General features: G+C 42.0%; 1 protein-coding gene across 1 annotated transcript in view; it reads right to left on the bottom strand.

Annotated features, from left to right (window-relative positions):
* Nucleotides 1-26,265, bottom strand: part of AFF1 (ALF transcription elongation factor 1) — a 69,932-nt gene that overhangs the window by 17,808 nt on the left and 25,859 nt on the right. Inside the window, exons 4-9 of the mRNA XM_057379639.1 lie at nt 6,922-6,966; nt 5,813-5,899; nt 5,186-5,222; nt 4,760-4,814; nt 362-416; nt 196-233 (exon numbers count right to left, since the gene is read on the bottom strand). Of these exons, the coding sequence (XP_057235622.1) occupies nt 196-233; nt 362-416; nt 4,760-4,814; nt 5,186-5,222; nt 5,813-5,899; nt 6,922-6,966 (317 nt within the window). The remainder of the gene's footprint in view (nt 1-195; nt 234-361; nt 417-4,759; nt 4,815-5,185; nt 5,223-5,812; nt 5,900-6,921; nt 6,967-26,265) is intronic.

The raw sequence follows: 26,265 nt of genomic DNA, 5'->3' as shown, positions 1-26,265 counted from the left end.
CTGGATTATTAATTTGTAATTGGAGCTTTCCAGAAAACCCCACACAACTAAAGCTGACTTTCAACTGTAGCCAGAAACCAAAGTCTGTAGCAACAGGAGAAACCAGCAACCCTTACCCTTCTACCCCACACACAAAAAACAGTTTTGTTTTTCTCCTTATGTGGCCTAGCTAGTAGTTTGGGAACAAACCTGTACCTTGGAGGAGCAAGTGAAGAAGGTGACTTTTCAACAACCTGTTTTGTTCACAAAAACAAAGAGGAGAGGGGGAGGAAARGTTAGCTCAGAACTCAGAACAATGCAACAAGTGGTGATGTTTAAAGGGAAGTCTGTGTGCCTAGAGTATAAAACAGCTAAAACCGACTTGGTCGTCACCACTCTCTTCACTATCACTGAGCTGCAGGTCGTCCTGGAGCATTCTGAAAGACAACCAGAAGATAAATATCAGCCAAGGCAGACACATTTTGAAGCAGTAGGCACAGAAAAAGATTCGGTTTGTGCTTGCCAAAACAAACCAACCTCCCCCATCCTTATTGAACATTTGGTATGGTCAATCTACTAAACCCTGTCATTATCTGAAATGAATGGTTAAAATGCTTTGCTTTTTTTCACTCTGCTTTCCAACTGACCTCGGGATATTTTGCAATGGAGGTCTGTAGCAATGGCTGCCATTTACAGACRACAAAGACCAAGTTCTTTGAGGGGAATGCTCCTCAGAAAGGGAACCCAGCACAGCAGCACAGGAATGGAAGGACTCTGATCTGGTACAGCAAGAGACTTTACCAGCCTGTGTTTGCTCCTGATGCTTTCTGTCCCTTGGGGAGCCCCCGGAGCTGGGCATGTTCACACGCTCTGCTCTCAAGGGCTGCCAATATTTCTTCTGTCACAGAGGTTCTCATTTTGCTGCTTAAGTCTCCTTTCATACATGTGTAAGTCAATGCCAAGGGCAACCCCATCACCCATCTCTTCTCTACACAATGAACCCAATGCTCCTGCACATCTCAGCAGTAATGTTGAGCAGCTCAGGGACTCAGAGCAGTTTACAAGTGGGAAGGCACGAGCTCTGTTTCACTGTTGCTAGAGAAGAGAGCAGGCTGCCCACAAATACTTCCAAAAGCATCATTTAGTCCTCTGCCTGCAGGTGGTAACTATTGGTTGCAATTTCAATACATTATTGAGGCTCTTAAAAGGCTGGAAGGGAAAGATATGTGGGGAAGGACCTAAAGCTTTCCCAGATTGTCATCCCCCTCCTTGGCAATCTTGCAGGCATCCCAAAGAAGTTGGAAAATAGGCAGGCAAAACTTTGCCATTCACAAGTGTAGTTATTCAAATCTTGAAACTAGCTGGTGATTGACTCCTCAACTCAGAAAATGATACAAGTGTCCTTCCAAAAATGGGATCAAAASCTTGGGAACTGAGAGAGGGATTTTAAACTATCAGGTCAAAACTCTGCTTATTTCAACTTCATTTCAAGCCAAGGGCTTTCTTTGAGAAATTTTKCTTCTGTCCAAATATGACAAACAAGCCTCTGACCCCTCATGACAATACATTTTATAGCAAATTATCCCCAGTGAACCACATCACGCTGGAAAAAGCGGGAGAAAGTCAGAAAAAGTCAGWGCTTTCTTTGTTCAGGCATTTTGACTGCCATTCCCCTGCGATCTAYCCTCCACTGCCTCATTTCCTCACACACCTTCTTGGTGGAAATCACCTCTTGCCTCTTCTTTTAGAGTAAACACTGAAGGGAAGTGCTGTGAGACACCACCTTGGAAAAGTAAAGCCCCAAATTTCCTACTATAGGCAAACAGCCCACAGCAATCCTGCACCAGCCAGCTCTGCATGTGGGCCAGAGCCCAAGCTCACTGCCAGACAGATGAGGCACAGAAAAGAAAAAAGAACAGCAACAATACAGGTACTCTCCACACTTCTGGGCAGTTTGGCCAAGCACCTACTGGGATCTCAATGAATTCTTTTTATTTTCTTTTACAACTCCTTAGAGGAAGAAGTCCTTCAAAGGTGGTAGTGAAGAAATTTCCAGGGATGCCAAATCATGCTGAAACGTTTTTAGTTTTGGGGTTTCTTTGTTTGTTTGTTTGGCTATGTTTTGTTTTCTTTTTGTGGATTTTGTGGAACTGTGGACTAAAGACTTATTTCCTTTAGAGGTAAGAGGATAATCATAGAATCATAGAAWGGTTTGAGCTGGAAGAGACCTTAGAGATCAAGTACTTTCAAAGCCCTACTGTGGACACAGACATGCAAAGAAACCACCTATATCTTCTTAAATCTGATTTAACAGTTTGTAATAAAAAGTTCTATTTTTTCCACATGAGCTGTTGGTAAATTAAATGCATCAGCATAAAAGAACACCACAACTACTTATGCTCAATTTGGGATCAGGAAGAACACTAAAACTTCAAGTCATACTTCTGAAAGRGTAGACAAAGTCAGTTTCCCCAAAACAAAGTTTCAACAAATTGTTAAACTGCCTAGTTAGAGAAAATAAATCTACCTTACTAATTTTAATGCTCCAATTAGCCCAGGAATTAATAGATGCCAAGGTTTTATTTGCAGGACCTGTTCATTTGCAGCTTATATACACACCATTAATCTCCCTAAAGCTAATTAAAAAGAGTTCTTTTAGTGAGAGAAGCAGCACTAAAATTCTTATTACTTGCCAAACAACCTCACTGAAAGCACAGGCTGGCCCCTCTCTGCTAGCCGGGTTAAAGATGCATCACCAAGAATGAGCWGGCATTTCCCCTCTTAAAAGAAGGACTGCTTCAATTCCAGCACTGCCAGGTGCAAACTTCAGGGCTGCATTCAAGAATGAAATCCATCTGGGAAATCCCTGCACGCTCTGAAAAGCTGAATGCTTAATTTGGGCACACAGATGCCCTGGGATTTCATCTTCTAATTAACCAACACAAACGCTGTTTGTTTTCAGCCAGCTACACTTTGCAACACAAGCTACTCCAGGCAGCTGAATTTTCAGACAGTCACGTGCACTTCAAACAGCAAAGAAAGCCAGGCCTGTTGTGCCAAAGAAAACACACACAAAAAAGAGGGGATGCATCGGTTCAAGGGAAAAGATGTAGAGGAAGTCCTCGGGCAAACCTCASTTAAACACAAAGCCAGGCCACCCTGTTCCYCCTGCTCCCACTGCCCTTGCTGGCYRTGGGCACACRCAGCCCTTGCAGATGAACACCAGCTCTGAAGCGCCCGGCAAGGATGCTGAGCAGAGAGGGGATCATGGCTAAGGACAGAGTTCCAAACCCTGCCATATTTATAATTCAGGCCCTTTGGGCTARCAAACGAGTCTTTTCCAATTCGTGTCTGCAGGAAAAGTCTTTCCTCTCTCTGCTGCCTGGAAAACTAACTAAAGTGCTAAAGGGGTTTGTACAAGCAGCTGAAATAACAATGGTGGTCATAGGGTAGCTGGGGAGGAAGGCACAGCCTGGAGCAGTTTAAACTGGTTTTAATAGCGCAATGAAAATTTCCAGAGTTCATTGAGGAGGAGCAAAGTGGGGTGGAAGAAAGTGGAGCACAATAARGAAGACATAAGGAATAGCTGACAGCAGCAAGACACCACCCCATGCTGCCAGTGAGCAAGGGCTCCTCTAAATCCTGCTGGAACAGTAGGAAAAGGGATGTTTAACAGACCCTACAGAGCTTGAGTTAAAATTCTACAATCTCAACCAAGATGGAGACATGCTCTTGTTCTTACTTGTGACTGGTTCAATTTTGTTTTGCTTTTAATTCAGTAATTCATGATAAGGAAAAGGCAGACATGTGGAGTAAGCTTTGTAGTCTGTAGTTCGTGGTCTTCCACAGAACAACATATCTTGAAGTAACGGGATCTTTATGTATCATACGAACTGATTTAAATTGAAATTTAAGGGTTCAGCAAGTGCCTTGAATAGAGTACCCCTGAGCCTTCCAGAYATGGAAAGATTTCTGTTTGTTACTCAGGGCTCAGAACCCAGCAATGCTGCATTTGGCCAGGTTAGCCCTGAAAGACTAGTGTCAGCCCACATAAAATTGCTTTCAAGCAACTTCTGTAATTAATCAGATAGTAGATAACCTCTTTCACCTACAAGGACAGCATCAAGTTATTTTATCTACCCATTTTTTGTGGTTTTTTTTTTTTTTTTTTAATAAAAATAAAATGAAGACACTTTAAAGAAAACTTTTCCTTGGGCAATTGGAGAAAGTTATACCATGTGATTGCTTTAAAATTGCAGCCTTKGTTTTTACAGTTCTTGTAGCTGCATCTTTACTAGCCCTCCCAGGGCTCAAGACAACATCCAGAATCAATCAGATTCAGTTTGTATCCTTTGTAATTTATGTCAGTTGGATGCATTATTGCAGGTTGAAGAGCATGAATGTATGAYGTTAAGCAGCCACAGATTAAAAGAACAAAATTACTTTAATATGGTGCATTAATAGTTGGTTGTTTCCTCCAGTTTTGTTTTGGTCTTAACCCAGCCATCATAATCATGACAAGGTTTAGTGGACTTGGCAATGTCAAGTTAAGGGTTGGGCTTGATGATCTTAAAGGTCTTTTCCAGCCTAAATGACTATGATTCCATCATAAAACAATCATATTTCTGTTGGTGAAAGTTCCCTTCATTGAAGTTTTCTAAGAAAAATCAGACTGATAAAACCTTAACCTCCAGAAACATCAAGTAAAYCAAAATTTAGCTCATTCTAGGCTCTTTTAATAAACTGCACAGTAGAGATGTGAAYAAGGTCTGTTACTTACGAKGTTCTTGGCTGAGAACTAKACAGTGATGTTTCTGAAGGTGYTCCATACTGCTCTGGAAATCAAAAATGAATAGGTTGGTTTATTTGCCACCTTTGAGCTAATTTTACTCTGTGGTCTCKGAGCACCAGGTTAGACTCATCACTTTCTTCCAGGACATAATTGTCATTCAGATTATTTATCATCCAAAATGGGATTTCCTAGTGAAATACTATTTGTCCTCTGATGAACTACTGCCTTAATGTCTAGGTAATGAATGTATCCAATCTCTTAAGCTATTTCTAAATTCATCACTGTTCAACAAAGCAGAGGAAACCATGGCTCTTAATCAATAAAAACATTTGACATATCATGCATAACAGACAACACACAAAACTATCTGTCAATACACATATAACTGCGTGTTTTCTTTGGCTATCTACTTACTCTGWTCCTTTGCTACAGATCCTTCAGGCTGCAATTCCTAGAAAAAAAAGGATGAAGTGAAAATTGAGAATAAAATAAATGAGCTTTCTCCTAAGAAGCATACTGATGATTTATTTTCCATGTGTTACTTTACTGTAATAAACACTTCAACTAGCTTGTCAAAGTGTCCAGTCGTCTAAGCTGGCCTGACATAGCTTCACGTGGATAGAAATGATAATGTGCTACTATCACTAAAAACATATTGCTAGCACATTTGGGGTATGTGCATTCTTGAGGAAATATTTTTAAAATTTGTAAGAGCTGCCAAATACTCCTGTTTAACACAGTCAGCAAATATTTCTGTTGACAAAAAGATAAAATATACATTGTGCTTCAGGAGAGATACTTAAAATGTCGCAGAAAAGTAGTGACATTTGAGGACCACAATTACAGCAAATAGATTAAGCTGCTGAAACATTTTTTATTCATCCACTTTGTGCTTTAATTTATATTACTGCTTCTGAAGGTAATACCTCCTAACAACCTTTATTTATAGAAGGGGCAAAAAAATCAGATAGAAACATCTGCAAAAGCCAGAAAGCTCTCTTCTATTTAATCAAAAGTCCTGGCAGAAAGAGGGTGTTTTACCTTTGTTGGGAATGGAAATTTCGAAGGCTCTGCTTTAGTAGGCGTATTAAGAGCTGTCAGGGGAGGTGGCCAAGAGCGGGTCATTTCCTGGAAAGAGATTGAAGGGAGCAGCTATCAGGACTTTTGCTGTTAGACACAGATCAAGTTTCATGCTTCAAAGTTTCATTTGGATCTACCTGTTCATGTATTTGGACATGTTTCCCCATGGTTGCTACAAAAATAGCGACATGCATTACTAATAGGCAAGAACACAGGATATATCTGCTGAAACACAAAAGGATGCCAGACTTCCAGGTGGAATCCTGACAGCAACCCCAACCCGAGCAGGCCAGCCAGTGGGCACCTGTGTACAGCTGCCCTTCAGCTAAAACACTGCCCCAACAAGAGCTTCTGGGGAGCAATTGAGGCATCAGGGTTTTGCAGCCTCAARCGACAGTGAGGGAAGTGAATCACAGAAACCAAGCTGTTCCACCAGAAATTCAGCATCTCAGAATAGCATTTGACATGCCTCAGGATCAGCACCRCTGGCTTGGGAATCCCAGGGCATTTTCACACCCTGCACAGGGAAGGGGTAACATGGACTCAGCCACAGCCGCCGGGAGCCTGCACGCTGCTCACAGAGTGGGTTCTGACACAAGGGTACAGCAGAGACAGCTTTGCATCAGACCTGGCTTTGCTCTGCATGAATGGACTGGAATTCCAGTGAGGGAGCAGCAGCAGTGCCACACACAGGCATGTGGGAAGGACACAGGTGTGCTGCTGCTCAGGGCCATGCTGCTGGGGCTGGCAGCACGGACACGAGACAGTATGTCCAGAGCCTTTGGAGGAAAGACACTTGGGAATGGCAAGCCCCTGAACTGATGTAGGAGTAGCTCTGGCTGTCTTGGATGACTTGTCAGTGTATTACACTTACGTATTAATGGACTGATCTTACAACTCCAGCTGTATTTAAGGCTGACTCTTATCTTTACTTCTCCTCAGCACACCCCGAAATTAATGACAGCTACATCTGCTGAGTGAACAGCAGGGAGGTATCTTTTCCCCAACCACTAACTTAAGGCATGCAAAATCTAAGCAAACACAGAGATCTATTATTTAAGAGTACCTACCCTCAAAATTTCTTCAATGGACTGCACATCAATGGGGTTGGTTTGCTGTAACAAGAAAGAGGGAAGCAGCATGAGTTTGTTTGGGTTTCTTACCAACTGACATGAGACAAGCATGCACTCAGTGAACATATGCTTACCAACAACTCAATAAATTTCATGGAAGTTCATCAATAATATAATGCTAATAAGGATTAAAATCCCCATCAGAAAGATAGTTATTAATGCACTCCTAAAAAGCCTCCTGTTTTCAAGTCTTTAGTAGAAGATATGGTAAAATAAAGATGAAAAAAGCAAAATGAAGCAGAAYTCATGAAACAATAGTGCTCATTCAGCTGACAGGATTCCCCTTGTTYCATGATTTGCATTCTTCTATGAATCTGTGTGCACTCAGCAGAAAAAGAACTCTGCTTCTTATTTTTATATATGTATGAAGTCCTGACCTTGGAGAAGGAAAAGTAGAGGTGGTTTTAAGTGGAGGAATTATGCACCAGGCCCTTGGACTCATGRAAAAAACAACCACTACCATTAGAAAATATCAAACCAATACAATAGTAACTTGCACAGTTAGGAATAAAACCTTGAATGGACCACTGGGTACAGGCAACACAGTGATTTCTGGAAAAGCCTGCAGGTAGTCTGGATCTGGATCGAGGGACTGCCCCTGTACTGCCCCCACCCGTTTTGCCAGAGCCCAGGCCGTGACCACACACATGTGAGTGGAGATTCCGACAGGACACTCTGCCTGGAATGGGGTAAAACAACTCAGTGCAAGAGGCAAATGGTATTTGCAAAGCTTCTGGTGGTAAATGGAGAAGGGGGCACCTCAGTGCTTTTGGTGTCGAATAAAGCTGAAACCAGTCTGACTCATCAATTCCGAAGTTAAACATCCTGATWGTGAGATGAAGATGCAGTGAAGTACCTGATAAAGGAACAAACATTCCACTGATACTACTAATAACTTATCTAAAACTGCTGAGCTGACACAGCTGGCATGAAGACATCTGACTGACAGTCAATCACTTGATAATAAAAAAGCCCACTCCTGAATTTTAACATTCTCGGAGTGCATGTGCTTCCACACGCTGAGGTGGCCCAGCCGTGGGGAACACCACTTCCCTTCCACAGACCAGCTTCTCAAATACTAACAAGKCATGTGTTTTGAAAGTATCTGTCACTTGCAGTCCTTTCCTTACTGATATCCTCAAAGGAGGCTGGAATGGAAAACAACCAAAGAGTAGCTGAAACAAGCAAAGTGCATCCCAGTTTCTTGTCTATAGACAAGAAATTYGATGGAAGTGTTCAGTCATCAGAGTAACTGGTGGAAGGAAAAGGCCAGGAGGACTTTATTCACATTCAAGGAAGASGACAGTGAGCTACAGTGCCCAACCAGATGGATCTTCCCCAGAAAATGGTAAASAGCAAAGCAAGCAAACACTTCAAGAAAGTAAAAAATTGTCATCCTTGGCCCWCTCTCAGGAAGTACACTCATCTGTTTCCCACATGCTGCACTRTTTACATTGGAAGGAGGAGATGAGGAATGCATTTTCCCTGCAATCTCATTTGTCTGAGTCTACATAAAGCTCTCATTGAGGCAATGCTCATTTGACAAAGCCTCGGCTTTTCTTCAGAAAATCACGTATGGAGAGCTGCCTCTGACCTTACTCACCCAGACAAACGAAAGCTGAGGCACGGYCAGATTAGTCACACAAATGAAAGCAAGGCCTGCAGATGTGCCCCACAGCAGGCAGGAGGAGGGGACAGGCAGGGCAAACAGCAAGGAACTACCACATAGCAAGAGATTGGGATGCTTCGTAATTCACGGTGCCAAAAAAGCAAGCTTCTTTTTCTTCTCAGCAAGCTTAACCTAGTAGCTCAACCTAATTTACTTCTTCATTCAGTAAGCGGTGAACAGCAGACACAGGCACTTGCATCTTCCTAGACAGATTGCTCCAGAAATTCCTGAGATATCCCATGAGAGCATCATAGAAAAATCTGTTCCCACCAAACAGGTTAGAAATCAAGATCCTGCCCAGACAAAGTATTTGAAAACTTTCTGTAATGGATTGATTGCAAMAAAAAAAAAAAAAAATCAGTTTACTTCACCCATTTCAGAAATTTAAGTTTTATGAGGAAGTAAGTGATGACAAAAGTGGAATTCCATCAACCTGAGAATAAGAGAATATCTGCAACAGCCAGTTTGGACCTCTCTTATCCTTGCCAAATAACCCACATCCCCCTTCCTGGAGTTCTTTCTGATGAGCCTGAAAAGACTTTGACATCTATACAGGTTTACATAGACAGAGTATTTGTAGTTCAGTTGTCAGGARGATTCATCATAACCCCCAAGGGTTCAGTGACCGGTTCTTTGCAGGTCCAGGGGCTAAACAGAAACCACTTTCTTCCTCATGGCACAAAAGTTAAAGGAAAACAAACACACAAACCATGAATGTCTGCATCAGCAGCATAAGGACTAKGCTATTTTTGTTGGATTTTTTAAGACACCATTATCAAATACACGATTAAATGTTTCTTCTAGAGATTACAATCACAGGCTGTTCAGGGCATGCACAGGGTTAAATCACACCAAAACTGGTCAGTTCTGCTCCTCCTACCAGTCAGACTGTCCCCATGCCCTAAATCTGTGGGGCACACCCTCTTTCCCTCCATCCCAGCTCCAGTGACACCTCATCTTTTATRAAGCTATGCATCCAGTGCCTGAAGGAGCTGGGCTTTACTTCATCCTGCGTATTTTTTTCCCCTTTTTGCTTGTTTGGTGGTTTTTCTTCCTTCAAGTTACATCTTGGCTGTGTTCCAGCTTGTTAAACCACTAACCCACCATTAAACCACAATTACCACCCAGCAGCAAGGGATGTCCTTGCCAGCTTTAAGAGAAGAGTTCAGGGAAAAGGAGAAATACAGTGCTGCTGCAGGAAGAGTAAAAAAGCCATAAAGCCAAAGAAATTCCTGAAATGAGCTCAGCTCCACTGAGGACTGTGGGTGTAGGAGATCAAATATTACACATTGCTGTCTATCCCTGCTAGCACTTTTACAGCCTTTCCTGGGAACACTGAAATGTGCTCCCCATAGRCAACTCCAGTTAAGCCTGGGGCATATTTGCTGCCTGACACTGACATCTGTACAATTCCCAGCTAGGATTTCCTTATGCCWCATTCACACTCTTTCAATTTGGGAATGACACAATCACCTCCAAATGTCACTTACTAAATGTTTGGTGGTCAAAGTCAAGCACAATCATGGGACACCCAGAATTGTTGGGTTGCTGGGTTTGGTTTGGCCAGTGTTCCCATCCAAACTGCTGCTGTGCTTCAATAACAGCTAGYTCCTGCAGCAACAATGCTAATTTGATTACTAATAATATTAATCATAAYACTGATTTAAAAGTAAAAAAAGGAAAACAGTCACTGAACGATTCACTACTACTTTGATCATAAACTGAAAAAGACTTCAGGCCAAAATAATTTCAAGCATCTACACAAACGTAAGGAACCCTAGAAGTTACTTGAGGAATTAGTCTGTCTTTGCTACAACAGCCTTGCAAAAAATGCACAGGTGCACATACCCACAAAAGAAGAGAGTGAGCTCCTAATTTAGAAAACAATTTAAAATCTGCATGGGCACTCAATTCATACTGCATAGCAACAGCATGACAAAACTCTCAGAAATACTTCCATGTCCTCTCCTCAGGAGCAATTCCAAAATCCATGCACTTTCATGAACACATAGCTCTGCTCATGCCTCAAGCCTTGCACAGCTCTGTTAGGGAATGAAAGAGGAAATCAGGATAATAAGAATCATCCAAAACCAAATTTAACTGCCTAAGGAACCAGCAGGCATACAGAAGAGACACCCCACTGGCAGTGATAATATTTGGGCAATAGATACTACAAAGACTCTAAAGTGGTTGTCCTTTTTTTTTTTTTTTTTTTTTTTTTTTTTTTTTTTTTTTTTTTTTTTTGGTGATGGGGTTAAAGAGCTTCTAAGGTTGTTTCTCTTTTTAAAGTATTCCATTAAAGCTTACAGCACACATTTTCATCCCACTCTGTCACATGTGCCAAATGGAGCTGAAGGACCGTATGGCTGTCATGTGTGGAAGTAGGGGGCTGAAGCTTTCTCCCTGCTCTTTAAATAGCTTGCCTCGTCAGGAGGCTGTTGCAGAGTAGTTTCAAACAAGATGTCAAAAAAATCGCCTCCCAGAGAGAGCTGGCCATGCATTATTTCAGAAGTCACCGCGTGACACGGGCGCGATGTGCGGGCTCAAACAAGGCCAGCGGCACTCGGAGCACAGGGAGCATACAGAGAGGGGGACAGGAGGTCTGAGAGCAGACATTAACTGGAATGGATCCAGGCTGCCTCTCAGGCAAGCATTAAGGTGTTGCAGACCTTTCTGTTCCGTCTCATCTCAGTAATTTCCACCCAAATGCTTATCTCTGCTATTTGCAGGCCTCTGCTGTCACAGCCCGTTTGCAGCTGCCCCCTGACATCCTGTGCACAAACAAGCTCCTTGATTCTCCATCTCAGGTGAAACTGGTGCTGCAGGTGCCCAGGCAGTGCAGGAGAGGAACAGCTACAGCTCATGTGTGTTTCCTGYACTGCCTGGTATCTCCTCCTTATTAAAACTGAAATGTGTGCTTGTATAGCCCAAGTATGACAGCCATCRCTCTTTGCCTGATTTCAGACTGAATTATGAGTACCAACAAAACCCAAGCAAGTGGTGCAGCAAGGATGAGAAAAGCCAGTTATGAGTTCTATACCCTTCATTCTGTTGTCAGGTTTTCTTTGTTTCCTAAGGAGAGCTTTGCCCCTGCAACTATCAACAGAGAAGGTCACCAGTTCTCATGCTAAAAAAAAAAAGAACTTAAAACAAATCACATTTGCAGATGCTTCCCATTTAACACTACATTTTATTATACTTGAAGAGGAATATCTAGCTTTAAATTTATTTTTTCACGTCAGCTGCACAGTCATTTCCACTTGAATGCAATGAAGATCATAAAACTGCATATGCATGAAGGGTTARTTTGAAAACAACAGGCAGGACAAAAATCAGCCTGAAACCTACCATCCTGTCCTCACTTCACCCATCTGTGCTTAGCCAGCCAGAGCAGGAGAAGATTTTGCATATTAGATGCACTCTCCTCCTTGCACACAAGTCACKCTAGCAATACCAAGCCAACTTACTCTCCCAAACCAACTTCCCACCCATATTTTTTAAAAGTTAAAAATCCATCCTTTCCATCTCCGTCCTCGCTATAGATAGATGCGAGAGGGATGCAAACAGGGCATGCTTCCAAAATGACCCAGCCAACAAGAGACAAGACATATTTTGACCAAGCCTCTTCTAATCCCGAAGATGGATGCAATAATGTTCTGCCATGTATTGAAAAAAGCTGCCAAAGCCTGAAGCTCAAACCACACTGTTGATCGACACAAATACATAAACATGAAAATTCAKAAAGGCTTTCACACACTATCTTGAGGAACATCAGACACCAAGCAGATTCTCTGCCAAGGGTGTTTAAAAGTTCCATATCACAGAACAGTAGTCTTACAATTATTTTCATTTTACAAATCTGAAGCGYCTCTCATATTGTACCCAATATTTGCATAATTTGAAAATAAAAATTTTTAAAACTTTATGAAATGGGTATTTTAGACTATGAGAAAAGCACAAAGAAAACCTRTTGTGCAATCAATGTATGCTTTTCTACCAGCAAATTTTCTTTTCTCTAGAAAGCACATGAAGTGCACACATAACACTATCTTTTTCCACATGCACTAACCTAGTCAAGGCCTTGTATTCCCTGAACTGTGGATCAGAGATATTTTAATTGCTTGTATCTAAACGGACTGGAAACAATAGAAAATGACTTGGTTTTGAAGGACATACTGGTGAAACTTAGTATCCACMACAGCTCTCTGGGGCATAAAACCACACTTTCATTTCCAACCCACAGGTTCCATCAGCACCCACCCCTTCTAAGAAAACACAACTTTCTCAGCTCTGGCACCACCAGCTGCTTGAATGAACCTGATTTCACCTACCGAAGAAGAAGCCAAAGAGCCTTTGCCAGCCACCACGACATCTTTCCCTGYGTGCAGATGGGTTCCGTGGGAGCACCATGAACTCCGAAGCAAACCTTGCACCAGCATCACTGGTGGAGGATGGAACCGAGTGAAGAGCCCACATGCAGGGAGCAGAGGTTTTTTTCAGCCAGCTGGCTCCTCTTTGCAGCGCTGCAGAGCCCACAGCACGGGGAAAGGAATGAAACAAACCCCAGGCGCTCCACAGGGCTCTGCTGACCGCAGCTCTGAGCAGCACCATCCCGGCCACAAGGCAAGCGGAACAATGCTCAGACAGCCCAGGGGTGTCCCTGCCTCATCCCTGCACCATCAGACACTGCAGGGAATCAGGAGCACCCCAAACCCGCTGAAAGGGCACGTGGTTAACCCAAAACACGCACACTTGGAAGTCAGAACGACTCGGATTTGTCACCTGCATTTGTAAGCAGTGTGTTTATACGCGAAGGAAAAACATCGCTGTTGCAGCTGCTGCAATAAAAAGGACCCCTACAAACCACTGGAGAAGTGATACACAGGGGAAGCATGGAGGAAAAGCAAACAAAACCATCAAAACTGCATCAAGTAAGAAAGATGAAGGCAGACAGTCAACATGACTTTCTTCTGATTTCTTTAAGGTCAAGAAATCGCAAGAATTGGATTTTTTGTTTGTTTCCTTTTTAAAGTTCGTGCAAAAAGTATTAGTGTTTTAAAAACATAAAATGTGAAGTCTGAGCTAAAGCTTACAGAGCTGCGGAAGTCTGCACTGTTGCCTGTGAGCTTTAAAGTCAATAACAAACCAAATTAAAGAGTGTGCAAACACTTCAAAACAAGCTGTATTTTAAGGATGAGAACATTCCTTCCGACTTCACACTTCCCTCGTATGCAAGTGTGGGAATACTTGCATATATTTTGGTTTTCCTTGGTGCTATTTTTGTGTTAAGCTCAAAAACATTTCAGAAAGATACAATAAAAAGGGACTTTCATTATTGTCATGAAACCTTTATAGACATCATTTGTTTAMAATTTTTAATTGTATGGAGCTCAGTATATCCTTCATGACTGGCTTCATAAACAGATTTTAAAGATGGRTACAGATTTTAAAGGACATTTTGTTACAGGGAATACTGTCTGAGGTTTCATTACTACTGTAAAATRATGTAGAGGTACTATGTGGCAGCAGAGTCCCTCCAACAGCAGCTCGAGCTGTTCCAGGAAATTCAGGAAGCTGCTGTCACAGAAAGAMAAACCCATGAGAAGGGAAGGCAATTTTCTCAGCAGGTTGCCCAAGACTAGGATTTATTTTCACAGGACAAACACTGCAAGACACACCATTTTTAGCACAGAAGAAGAAAATGCGCTCCATTTCAACAAAAACATTACAATCACAACATAAAAACATCCCCCAAACATAAGGTAGAATACCTAAGGACAAAAAGAGAAAAATAAACACAAAGAAAACTGAAAATTTTATAAAAACCTTGTAGCAGATTATCTTTGTGGAAAGCACAGTAAAAAATAYATGTTTGGGGATGCACTTGAGTTTTGGGCCAGCTTCAGATAGCCAGATGAGTGGGTTTAGTTCTGGAGGAGGAGCAGAAACAAGCAACACATCTTGGGTCTCCCTCTCACCAACCTAGTTCTTCAACCTAATGGAGTCAGACTGGAATAATTCCATAATAATCAAAGCAAAGCTAAAGTAGATCTGCTTGACATTGCTTMCAGTTTCAAGTTTTGCTTCTGCATTTCATGAAAAACAAAACCCATTTATGCTTTTTGCTTATGAACACTAAAATAATGCTGAGGCACTACAGAAATGTACAGAAGGATTCTGTCTTATCCAGCCAGACAAAATSTTCAAAATTACACTATAAATGCATTTGTTTTCCCATTTGTGTTTATGCTGCTTGCCTGAAGTCACAAGACTTCATTGGAGACTACAAATCCAATCAACCAGTCTCAGAGCCCACAGAAGCCTTCTAAAATAATTTCTCTGGGTKCTATTTCAGGTCCTCTGTGGGCACCAGTTTCACCAGCAGCTCGCCTGTAGCCAAGTTCCCTGTGGACAGTTCCACAAGCACACATAACCCATTTGAGTCCACTTCTCTCTTTTCCAAGACAAAGCTGAAGTTACTCGTCTAAAAAAGTCACACCACCTTCTCTTCTGYTTCTGCCCAGCTCAGAAGCCCAGAGAGTGAAGAGTGAAGACAGCAGCTCCAGCCTGTCAYCATCCTTGTTGAAGGTTTGAAAACAAATCAAACCATTCCCCTGAGCTTTCTTCAGCTGACACTGAGTGATCCTGGCAATTTAGGCATTTTACATCAAAATGCTCAGCAAACAATGGTTGTACTGTCCTGTTCCTGCGTAGGCGCCTGCAGGAAATAAAACATTCTTTAAAGATTTTACACGCTTTTCTAACCCTGAGATGGATTATTTTGCTCAATCTAAAAATAAATGCACGGACCTCCTTGTGTTCAAACGGCATAAGAAAAACAAATTGCTATTTTGTCTTTCTTTKACTGAAGCAGCAAAGGGGGTTGTGTCCTGGGGGAACAGACTGTTGATATGTTTTAATGAAGGATTCATTATAAATCCTGAGTTGCTGAAAGAAATTTGTGCATCTCTCGTTGGCCTTCAGCTAATAATGACATAACTGAATTGCAAACAAAGTTTGGAAGTTAAGAGCAGCATCATCTGTATATAGCCACACAGACCAGGACTCCAGCCAAGGCTAATTRTCTCACTAGTAAATTGCTCTACGTAAAAAACCTCCACACAAAAGCACCTATCCTCTGCAATTACCATCTGTACAGTAGCTCTCAAAAATCTAGTTCTGACCCCTTGATTCCACAAAACTTTCTGTCCCCTACTGTTCCCTTAAAGTCTCTTCAGTAAATAATTTTTAATACTGCCTTATGTGAATCTGTAGCTATCATGTCCATAAAAGGCTGAGGCTGTGTCCCTTTGTTCCCTGCAGAACAAACACATGGCTGTCTTTCARTGTAAGCATTTGAGTAAGAGCAGTAAGCCACTGTTTCAGATATTTTCTCATTTCCAATACAACCTCATTGCAATTTATGCTAGTAAAATACTTTTACAGTCTTTTGAGTAGCCTGATTCTAGCCTACTCCAGAAAAAAGCTGGTCACTGCAGCTGACACAACAAAAGATAAGAAAACAATAACTACATTTGTTAAGGCCATCAGGGAAATTGGGGCTTTTGGTGGTGACAGGCATCCTGTGGTTCTGGGGATCACCTCAGATAATTAACTGCTGCCATCTCTTAGAAATGTTTTCCCTTTCCAAAGACCACTTTCCCCTTGGAAAACAAGCTGAGTTAGATTTATGATGGCAGTGGTGGCACTTGGTGCACCTCCCCTTAACAACACAGTAAACAGGGCTTGAAGATGCAGGGTTTTGCATCTGTTTGAAAGAGGTGCCCCTCGGCACCTCCCTGTGTTACTGCCAGTAAAAATTTGGAAAATAAAACAAATTGAAGAGGCAGGCTGGAGCCTGAAGCAACATCACCAGTCCCAGGCCAGCACCCAGCACAGCTCTGTGCTGCTGCTGCTGCTGCTGGGGACAGACCACACAACCTGGAGGGAGCTAAAAATGCATCAGTCACCAGGACCAGTGCACCAAAGGAGAAGGCAAGCGGGAGAGACACTAATAAAAGGACGCTTGTTAGTGCATCTAAGGGTAGTGTTCCCAAAGGAAAAAAGAGAAGAAAACACATGTGTTGAAAGGATAGGAATCGTATCTCTCTCTCCTTAAGAAAATGAAGTTCTTAACCCAGAAAGAGCCTACATGCTATTTTTAAACCTTAATGGAAATGTAAGAAATATTTTTAAATGCTTCCAAACCAAGGAACTCAACCTGTGGGGAAAGAAATAGCAGGATATCCTTTTTGCTTGCAAAGGCAAATATCGCCATTGTTTTACAACTGAACTAGAAGCAAAAAAACTACTTCTAGATTTTATATKTTATGRTTGGAACAGCTGAGTGCCTTACTAYTATCATCATCATCATGCATACACAGATGGATGTTGTCCTCCTCGAGACAAATATTGGACAAGTCTCTTGGAAGCTCCCTGTCTTGCTAAAGACAACAGGAAACCAGAGCAAGTCCTGTCCACCAGTTACTTGGTCGCTCTTTTCAGTTTTGTACTCTAAAAAGAGTGACCAGGTAACTGAAAGTAGCTTAACTTGAAAGCAGATTAACTTAAACTCTCAGCTGTAAAAGCAGTGTCTGAGGTTGGCAAGGTCTGCTCCCAGGAGATGTTTGTTATTGCTCAACTAAGCACACACACAGACACTTTCATCCTCTCCTCAGCAAACAGCTTTGTGCACTCAGCAAAAAGCCCACAGCASCCTCCACTTGTTTGCCAGGTGGGAACAGAGGCCAGGGCTGGACGGAACCTTCTAGAACCTTCTTTGCTCATGCTGTGCCTAGAACAACCAGTCCCAATATTTAAAATCCATATGCAGAAGACACTTGCCTTCATCATGATTCAAAATGTAAGCTTCCTTAAAAGACATTTTTACCATTCCTTAAACTTAGCATTAAAGACTGGAGACAGTGTTTCCCAACTTCCAGAAATTTGTTATGGCCAGGCTCATGGACTGCAGAGCTGTCACACACCATTTTTATCTGCAGCCAAGCGAAGCAGGAGGTGCTGAGCTAATGTACCTGGCTGGCATTTGAGAAGTGATCCTTGTCAGTCAGGTGTAACAGGAGGGCTACAGGCCATGAGCCTCCCAGGCTCAAAAGGCTGTCAGAAAACAAAACAATTCTGAGAGGCTGAGAGAGGGTCAGTTCACTACATCTTTCCTTGTCTATATAAACTCAGAGGGAAGAAATGGCTTTTTTTTTCTTATTTAACATACTATTTGAATGGCTTGTAATTAAAATCCAAACAAGAAGAGATGGTTGCAAGAAGCAGCAAAACACCAAACAACCTCTGCCTATGGAAAAGCTTTCTCCATCTTTTCCTGAAGCATCTTAGAGACAGCAAACTGAAGAAAACTACAGACATTTCCAAGTTTTCTGTATCACTGTTTCTCTGCCWATAATTCCCTTCATATATAAGTGATCAAATGATGACAATATTTGTGGGGTAAGTTCCCAAGAACCAATGGCAAAACACTCAAATTATTTAAAATACTCCAGGGATATGAGCGGGCAGGCTCATAATTTGAGGGATAGGGTTCAACACCTTTGTGTACATTTTTTTAATGTCCTSTCAGGCAAAGTCTCTGCATTGTAATAGTTTCCCATGCAATCCCTTGACTCCTGAAAGCTGGATAAGCATTTCCCTCTATGTACACCACAGAAGGCTCTGAGGAAATGTCTAAGGAAATGTCTGATGGAAGGGTAGGACGTACCCAAGGGGCTACTGCTACCACAGCAAACAGAAAAATAATAGCACACTGCTTCTCCTCTTGCTTTCATTAYGGAAATGTGCAATAATACAATCCATGAATACTGTATTGGCAAAGAGGGGCAGGAATGGAACTGACCCTGCTCTGCAGCACAGCACACCAATGAGGCAAGGGATGTCCTCTGCACTGGTAAAGCACAGATGGCATTKCTTCAGCACATCCAGCCAAGGATTAACAAAGCAAAACTGCAAATAGATGAGCAACGTGACAGCCAAGAGCACCTTCAGCAAAATGCCTGCTTCAAGTGAAAACATTCAGGCTGAATATACTACACCTTTCACTTTTAGTGAACAGATGGTGTCCAGCCAAGTCTGAATTACAACTTGGTCTGAACAGCAATGAGCTGACAGGCTAATGAAAGAAACCAAAGTATTCCTTGTATGAGAAGTAAGTCAGTAGGATCTGAATCTACCATTRCTTTGTCTCCTGTTACCTGAATTCACCCTATATTTTCCCAAACCTACAGCATTCTCTATAAGCCACTGCTATTCAAAAAACAATGTGCACAAGTCATATTTTAAAAACCTAATGTTCTTAAACCAAGTCAAAAAAATACAAGCTTTAGAAGAAATAGATACCATGGTATTAATAAGGAAGCATTCTACACATTGTTTATTTTAGAATAGGCTTGTAAAATGCTCAGTCACTCTGCCTGTGTGCTCATTCTACAGACACAGAAAAATACTTACAAACACAGCAATTAATCTTAAAAATCATGGGGAAGAGCTCACTCACTTCTCCCTTTGGGGATGCTTTCAATTCAATAGTGTATTAAAAYAAATACTTGAACTTCAGCTCTGATTCAAGAAAAATAAATTCTCTTAAAATTATGTTAATACAGAAACTGAATTCTCTCATCTCCCAAGATAAGGAAGAAAGTATGTATTGCYATGTTGTTGCTATTCTTTCTAACTTCAAGCAGTGAAAAAGATCTGAAAACTTTAAGTWGGTTTTTTGGGAGTATTTTAATGGTCAATTTTTTTTTACTTAGTGAAGCTTAGTAAGCCAGTAAAGGTGACACATTTCTGACTGTGGCACAATCTAAGCYATATGGTAATGTCTTGAATACCAATAGTTACTATTTATCTTCAAAGGAAAGTGCACATTTGAACAAGTCACCAAAACTGGAATTTCTGTAAGTAATGGGATTTTAGGCCAAGTTCCATAACTGGTTAAAAATTAGTCCACAAGCCAAGTACTATTGAGCTCTATTTCCTTAGCAGCCAAAGCAAACATCACCCTTGTTCCTTCCTCCTTTGATTCCAGAAAAGTTCCATCTGAAGAACAGGCAGAAAGGCTGAAGTGGTTGAATTCAGTATCCCGGAGAAGCGAGACTCACAGAGAGCAGTAATGTCTTTTATTAGATGAAGCCAAATGTAGGGAAAGAAGGGGACAGAGGACACTTTCCAGCATCAAGGGCTTGTTGGGTCTGAAACAAGCACAAAGTGATGTTGGCTGCAGTTTGTCTCCCCTGTGGTTGGGTAAATCCAAAGGCAGCYGGGCTGATGGCAGAGTCTCTCTGGGAAGTGCACCCAGACCTTTTGCTTGGAGCATGATGCACTGCCAAGATCTTGTCTCCCACTATTTGCTACACCTGACTGCATGCAAAAAGAGCACCTCAATATCTAATGACATTTATGAACCATTTGACCAATGGAACAAATTGGCAAGAAAATGCTAAAGCAGTTTAAAGGAGAAATTGGTGTGTTGAAAAACAGGAGATCAAAAAGTTAAGAGCATCACCTTTTCCAACAGGGAATTAAAATATTCTGCTGCTTAAAATTATTAAGCACTATTTYAGTGTCTAAGTAATAAATGCTCATCATTATGAAGATAAAAACTGGCATCTAAAGCTTAGGAGGAAGAAGGATGGTAGAGATAATCTAGAGAGAATCTGGTAGAGATGGTTAGACATCCGAGAAAATGAAAAATGAGACCTGAAACTTCAAAGCACAGAATAACGACACAAGGAAACAAGTAAGAGTGGCATAGCTGATAGAAAACAGACTACACTGAGTAGTGTGCCAGGGCAAGAATACCACTACTTGGTGAATTTATTTCAAAAATTACCATATTGCTATAGTCAAGCTTCAGTGAGCTCTGGTAATCTCATGCCCTACCAGGGAGCATCAGGAAGTCCTTCTCGATGTAGGACTGTACCAGCTCATACAAACAGCAGGRAACTCTTCTTCCCTTAATGCTGGTGCTCACTGAAAACCAGAGAGTTGATCAATACCTCAGTGAGGCACCTTCTTGCTGCAGCACCTATGTGGGGTAAGAGCTCTGTGGTCAGTGCCCAAGAAGCACAAGCAGTACCACCAGACTTGTCATAACCCACATCATTGTGTTCATCCAGACCATTTCTATGCAGCATCCTTAAGCTGCAAAACACCACTTCCACTGAGGCTCACTGGWAGCAGAAAAAAATCCCATGAAGTACAAAATACCACACAAAGCACATGCTAAAGATTTCCCTACACTCAAACCAAGCAAAGAATCAGATCAAAGTCCAGGAGGTGCTCCGAGTAGCATTAGGAGAGTGTTAATGCGATGACTAATGCAGGAAGGTAAATCTTGTGTTTCATGCCTGAAAACACATCTCTTGAACAAGCCAAATGGCCAGAAGAATTCAGAGGCTTGAAATGGGCAGGTTCACTCTCTGAGGAAACATCTCCAGTGGCATTTGGGACCACCAGAGCAAAGATTTCCAGACTGGCACTGAGCTGTGAAGTGCTGCTTGGCCAAGAAGGAGCACCACTGCACACAGGTGTTTGAAAACTTGCCTTGTTTATAAGCTCTTTCATCCTTCAGTAACTAGAGAAGTTAACTCCATTTACATGAGGCAGCCTGCAATTACAAGGCTCACTGAATACAGCCCCCTCTCTCTCCCAGCCCATCTTCAGCAACCTGCTCCCAGTCAGATGTGAAAGCCAGAACCAGGCACAGCCTCCACTGGACTTCACGGGGCCGGGTGCCTGCCTGGATTTCACCCCAGCCTGCTGAAACCAACTGCTGACCCCGCCCTGGCACAGGCTGTGTGCTGCACTTACCTCTGTGCACATGTCTTACTGCCTTCCCACATGGCAGGGCAGATTTCCTGTTTTCATACATTCCCTTGTCAGTCCTAATCAGTGTCAATAGGTTATGGTGTCTTTTGTGCTGGCCGCGTCAGCCCTGACAGGAAAGAACTTTTAATCTGTTCCCTCGCACCGAGCCATGAGAAGCTGCAGGCACTCCCAGGCATAACTCCCTTGGCTCCTCTCCGAAAAATTCTGTCTCAAGCCCTTGGTTGCTTAGCAATATTTGCCTTCCCCCTGTACGGTTCAAATTGGCAACATCTGTCCCTTTGGCACTTTCCACTTGTGTGAGAAACAGTGMGCAGAGTTTCAAAATTCTACAAAGAGGTCGGGTGAGGATGTTTCGTGTGAGCCATTGGAGCTGCTTTGGCATTTTATTGCTGGTTTATTTCCAGCCTGGACAGAATGCGTGGCTTCTTCCAAAGGACAGGCACACAAGGGAAAAATCCCTTTTGCATCCGGTGGGACTCACCTATTAAATCAAATACAAGTAGCTTTTTCTGTTTACATAACTTACACCTGAATGTTCTGGCTTGGTTTAGCTAAAAACACCCAAACAAAACACAGCACTGACATATAATTCCTTCCAGTCAACTGGGATTGACCATGATTTCTCCTAAGATATTGCATGCTCATTAAGTGAGAGAAAATAAAAGAAGTCACAATGTATCTATGCATTTAAAAATGCAAAAGCTGAGTACAATCCTGACCTCATAACCAGCAAACTCTGAAACTTGCCTGTGCAATTCATGCAACCATCCCAAGGAGCAGTGACTAAAGTYATTGCCTCTGGATRTACCTGCAACCCAGCAAATGAGGGRAAAAGAAATTTCAATAATATAAGAGCTTGAAAAGTACCTACTGCTTTAACTTCTGAGAGTAAAAAAAGGAATATGGACAAAACCCAAGTAAAAGGACACATCATTGGGCAGTTGGTATTACAACAAGCAGCAGGGAATCCCACAGTTAAACTTCCTCTGGCTGCAAATCATTTCAGCTAACACCACAATTCCCAAGGGTTGTGAGAAAGGACGGCACAGCTTTGGATATTTGCATGCAAATTGTTAGGGATGTTACCAAAAATGAGATAGCTCAGTTTCAGCTCTTATAGTGAAGTTGGGGTTTGCTTTTTTTGCCATTAAAATTTTTCTTATCCGAAACAGTCAGAAAAAGTAATAATTCTCATTGATGTTTGATCTACTTCTTTAGCAGTCACACACCAGCAACAAGGCAAATTGACACAATGCCTGTGGTGAAGCATGGAAACCCTTCTGCAATCACCTGAGGCACTTCTGATTATAAAAAGGACAGCAGAGGACACACGTAAGAAGTAACACCTTGTTACCTGTCTTGGTGCAAAGATAAAAAAAAAATAAAAAAAAAAAAAAAAAAAAAAAAAAAAAAAAAAAAAAAAAAAAAAAAAAAAAAAAAAAAAAAAAAAAAAAAAAAAAAGGAATACAAAGGGGTGAGGGGGAAAAAAAGAAAACAAATAACCCAATTTCCCTCCTTCTGAGGAAATGGGAAATACATTGGTAGAAAGATGACAACAATAGCTTAATGACAAACTGTGTACTCATTACATAAGACCAACAGTGCTACATATGTCTTTAAAGATTAATTTTCAAAGGATGGAGAATTAAAACAATATATTTTTTTCTACTTTACAGGGTTCACCTGTCTGACAACTCCTGCTGGTAGAAAAACTCAAGTGCCATRACGAGATGCCCAGTGAAAAATTATCTACCTAGAACAGACTTTTTTTCTTTGCCATCCAAACTTCTTTGTAGGTATTTAGTAATTACTATTTACTGTACAACAACCATGTTTTAATTGGTGACTGTTGATAAATGTTTACTGAGGAAAACAGAGCTCAATGACAGCAATTKGAACACAGAGGTCTGTGCACCCTGTGCTTCAAGGATAATACAGTGTTACCAGAAAGACTCAACACATCTGGGCTGCTTCATTGTTGCTTGCTGTTGTTCTGGTATTTAAAATCGGCTGCTTTCCTATTTGCTTCCCAATCCACAGCCAGGAGAGTCTGGTGAGGCCTCATTACACGTGGTAAAAGGAGCTATGCCCTAACACTTACAAAWTTTTTGGGAAAACAAAGCCAAAGCTTCAGTGAGCACCAAGGGCTGTACATTCCTGCATACTCTATGCTCTTAATAATGCTTGAGGATTTATAAATATTGCCTCAAAACAGCCTCACTGCTTCTTGCCCTGCTGTCAAGCTGATTCCCTTTCACACATCACAGTCTGTGTCAATGGAGGCAATACAAGGGTGTCTGCTGGTGCTGCAGAACTCCTAAAGACATGGAGAGAGAGAATGGCTTTAAAAGCATCTTTGTTTTGGTGCAGGGAGAAGAGGTAAAACCTGGCACATGAAGAGCAGGGATACATCTAAGCTTCATGTATGCYATATTATCAAGTCTTCTCACAACAAGTTTGGAAAGATGCCTTAAGGGGACAGTGATGATATTTGAAAATGAAAGCTTTGGTTTGGAGGCGAGGGGAAAGCTGTTCAGTGTCCATGTGAATGCAAAGTGAGTCACTGCACTGTTATCCCCTGTGGATTGATTCACTCTGCAGTGAAACTGTGTGTCTGTTCAGGCTGGAAGGCTYAACTTTTCAATGTTCCCATGAGCAGGAGCTGTCAATAATGAATTCACAGCTGCAGGTGAAACACGCCTYAGAAATTCAATTAACCAGAACACATGTGGTTGAGGAAATGGCTTTCCTAAGTCATGTCAAGGGAAATCACAGGAAGAASTGCATTTGGCATGTGGCTGTTCAGTAAACTGGGGCCAAACAGTTCTGGGAAGAAGAGGGAAGAACAGCAGTTTCTGCTAGTCTAGACCTATTCACTGTCAGGGTCATGGCAGGGCAGGAGCCTCCCTGCAGCTCCTGTTTCACCAAAAACTAAAGAGAGGGATGACCTTTCAGCCAAAGGACCCCCAGTCAGCCCCTCTTGTACTGCACATCCAGCACACAGGCCATATATCCAGGGGTTCAACCTCACTGTTTCTTCCTCTTCTCCCATTAAGCTTCAGCGCTGGAAGRCTCTGTTATCAAATACATGTTCATCACTGAGACCAAACAGAAGTAAGCAAATATGACAACGAAAAGACTGAAAAAAGCAGAAATTGAGATAAAGCATTTCTCACTAGAGCTTACAGAGCCATTATCCAAAATGCCTCTGCTCCTCCSTGCCTGTGCACAGGAAACAGGGGCCATAGCCTAAAGATCCCTACAGCAAAGGAAGATCATTCAGCATATTCACAAAAAAGGTTCATCTATCAGCTTCAACATGGACTAAGCATCTAAGTAAAATGTGGRCCCTGGTTTGTGCAAAATATTTCTTTCATTATCTTCAATTCCCTTTTTATTGTGTTCTTACTTTGCCACATATTTAACAGAAGGAGCACGAGTCATGCCACTTCTGCACTGGCAGACATAGGATTTTATGGGCATTTGGACTCAGACTCACATGCTCAACAAAAAAGTGAGGAAAAGGTTTCATTCAGAACACAGCATCATAAGACTCACATGCTCAACAAAAAAGTGAGGAAAAGGTTTCATTCAGCACACAGCATCATAGCTAATGCTGCCCTATCAAAATTCATAATAAACCAGAGATACATGAGATGACAGAAAAAGTATGGGTATGAGAAAAGAGATAAGACAATAATACAGATGAGACAATAAGATAAAGCAGAAGGTGATGCCCTGCACTGCTTTATTTGCCTCCCAGGAGTAAAATCTGGTTAAACAAATAAGGTAAWGTGGACTCACTGAACTTCCTGTTTTGAGGTGTGATGTGCAATGCCAAACCTGTTCCTCAGCAAATAAAGTCTCTCAGCATCAAAGTATTTTCACAACTTCTCATCAATGTCATTTTGACAGTTTCCTCTCATTTTCCCACAAGATACTGCCTACAGCCATTTGCAGCTCATCCACACTGTTTTCCATGAAAAGCAGACTGCAACCACTCTTCCTTTTCATTACAAAGGTGGCAAAACACAATTTGAAACAATGTCAGTGGCTCTCCTCATCCAGCTGCCTTAGGTCAGCCTTGTGGGATCTTACATCCCATAGGGCATAGCAACAACCTCATTGTTGAAGGATGAGCGTGGTAATACTCCAAAATGTACCAGGGGACCAAGTGCCTTTGAGCTCACAGGAAGCCAAGCCATGGGGCAGGCAGAGTTAGTGTGGGCCCTTGGCACAGCTGGAACTGGGCTTCAAAGGGCACAGGAAGAAGAGCTGCATTTGCTGAACAGCACACGTGCAATGCTGCTCCTCCTCTCCCACTGCTTTACCAGTGAAGGCTTCTGCCTCCATTCCACATGACAAATCAAAGACGTGGCCTTGGGGGTCAGCAAAAACAGATGGATCAGACAGTACCAAAATAATTTTAAAGGGAAGAACCATGTCTTAACTGCTTAGTTAAGAAGCAATGACTAGAATGCCAGCCATCTCCTTACCCTTAAGTTTCCCAATACTGTCCTAAACACAATATACCTGCTCCTTGTGAAGCCATTGGACTTCTCAGCGGTGCCCAAACATAGGTGACAGATGCTTTCTGAAATCTTCAGAAAAGCCTTCCCAACCACTTGGTTCATTGCCCTTTCCTTTGCCTTTAGTGAAAGTCACAACACACTAATCCAACCCAGCTCAGCTGTGCCAGCTCTGTCACACACTGCACACAATCTCTGATTAACTCAAGATGCAGTGAAAGCTATATA

Source organism: Malurus melanocephalus, unplaced genomic scaffold (assembly GCF_030028575.1).
Source record: "Malurus melanocephalus ecotype Western Australia unplaced genomic scaffold, MMel_1.1 scaffold_413, whole genome shotgun sequence".
NCBI classification, from domain to species: Eukaryota; Metazoa; Chordata; class Aves; order Passeriformes; family Maluridae; genus Malurus; species Malurus melanocephalus.
This window is presented reverse-complemented; position numbering and strand designations above follow the sequence as displayed.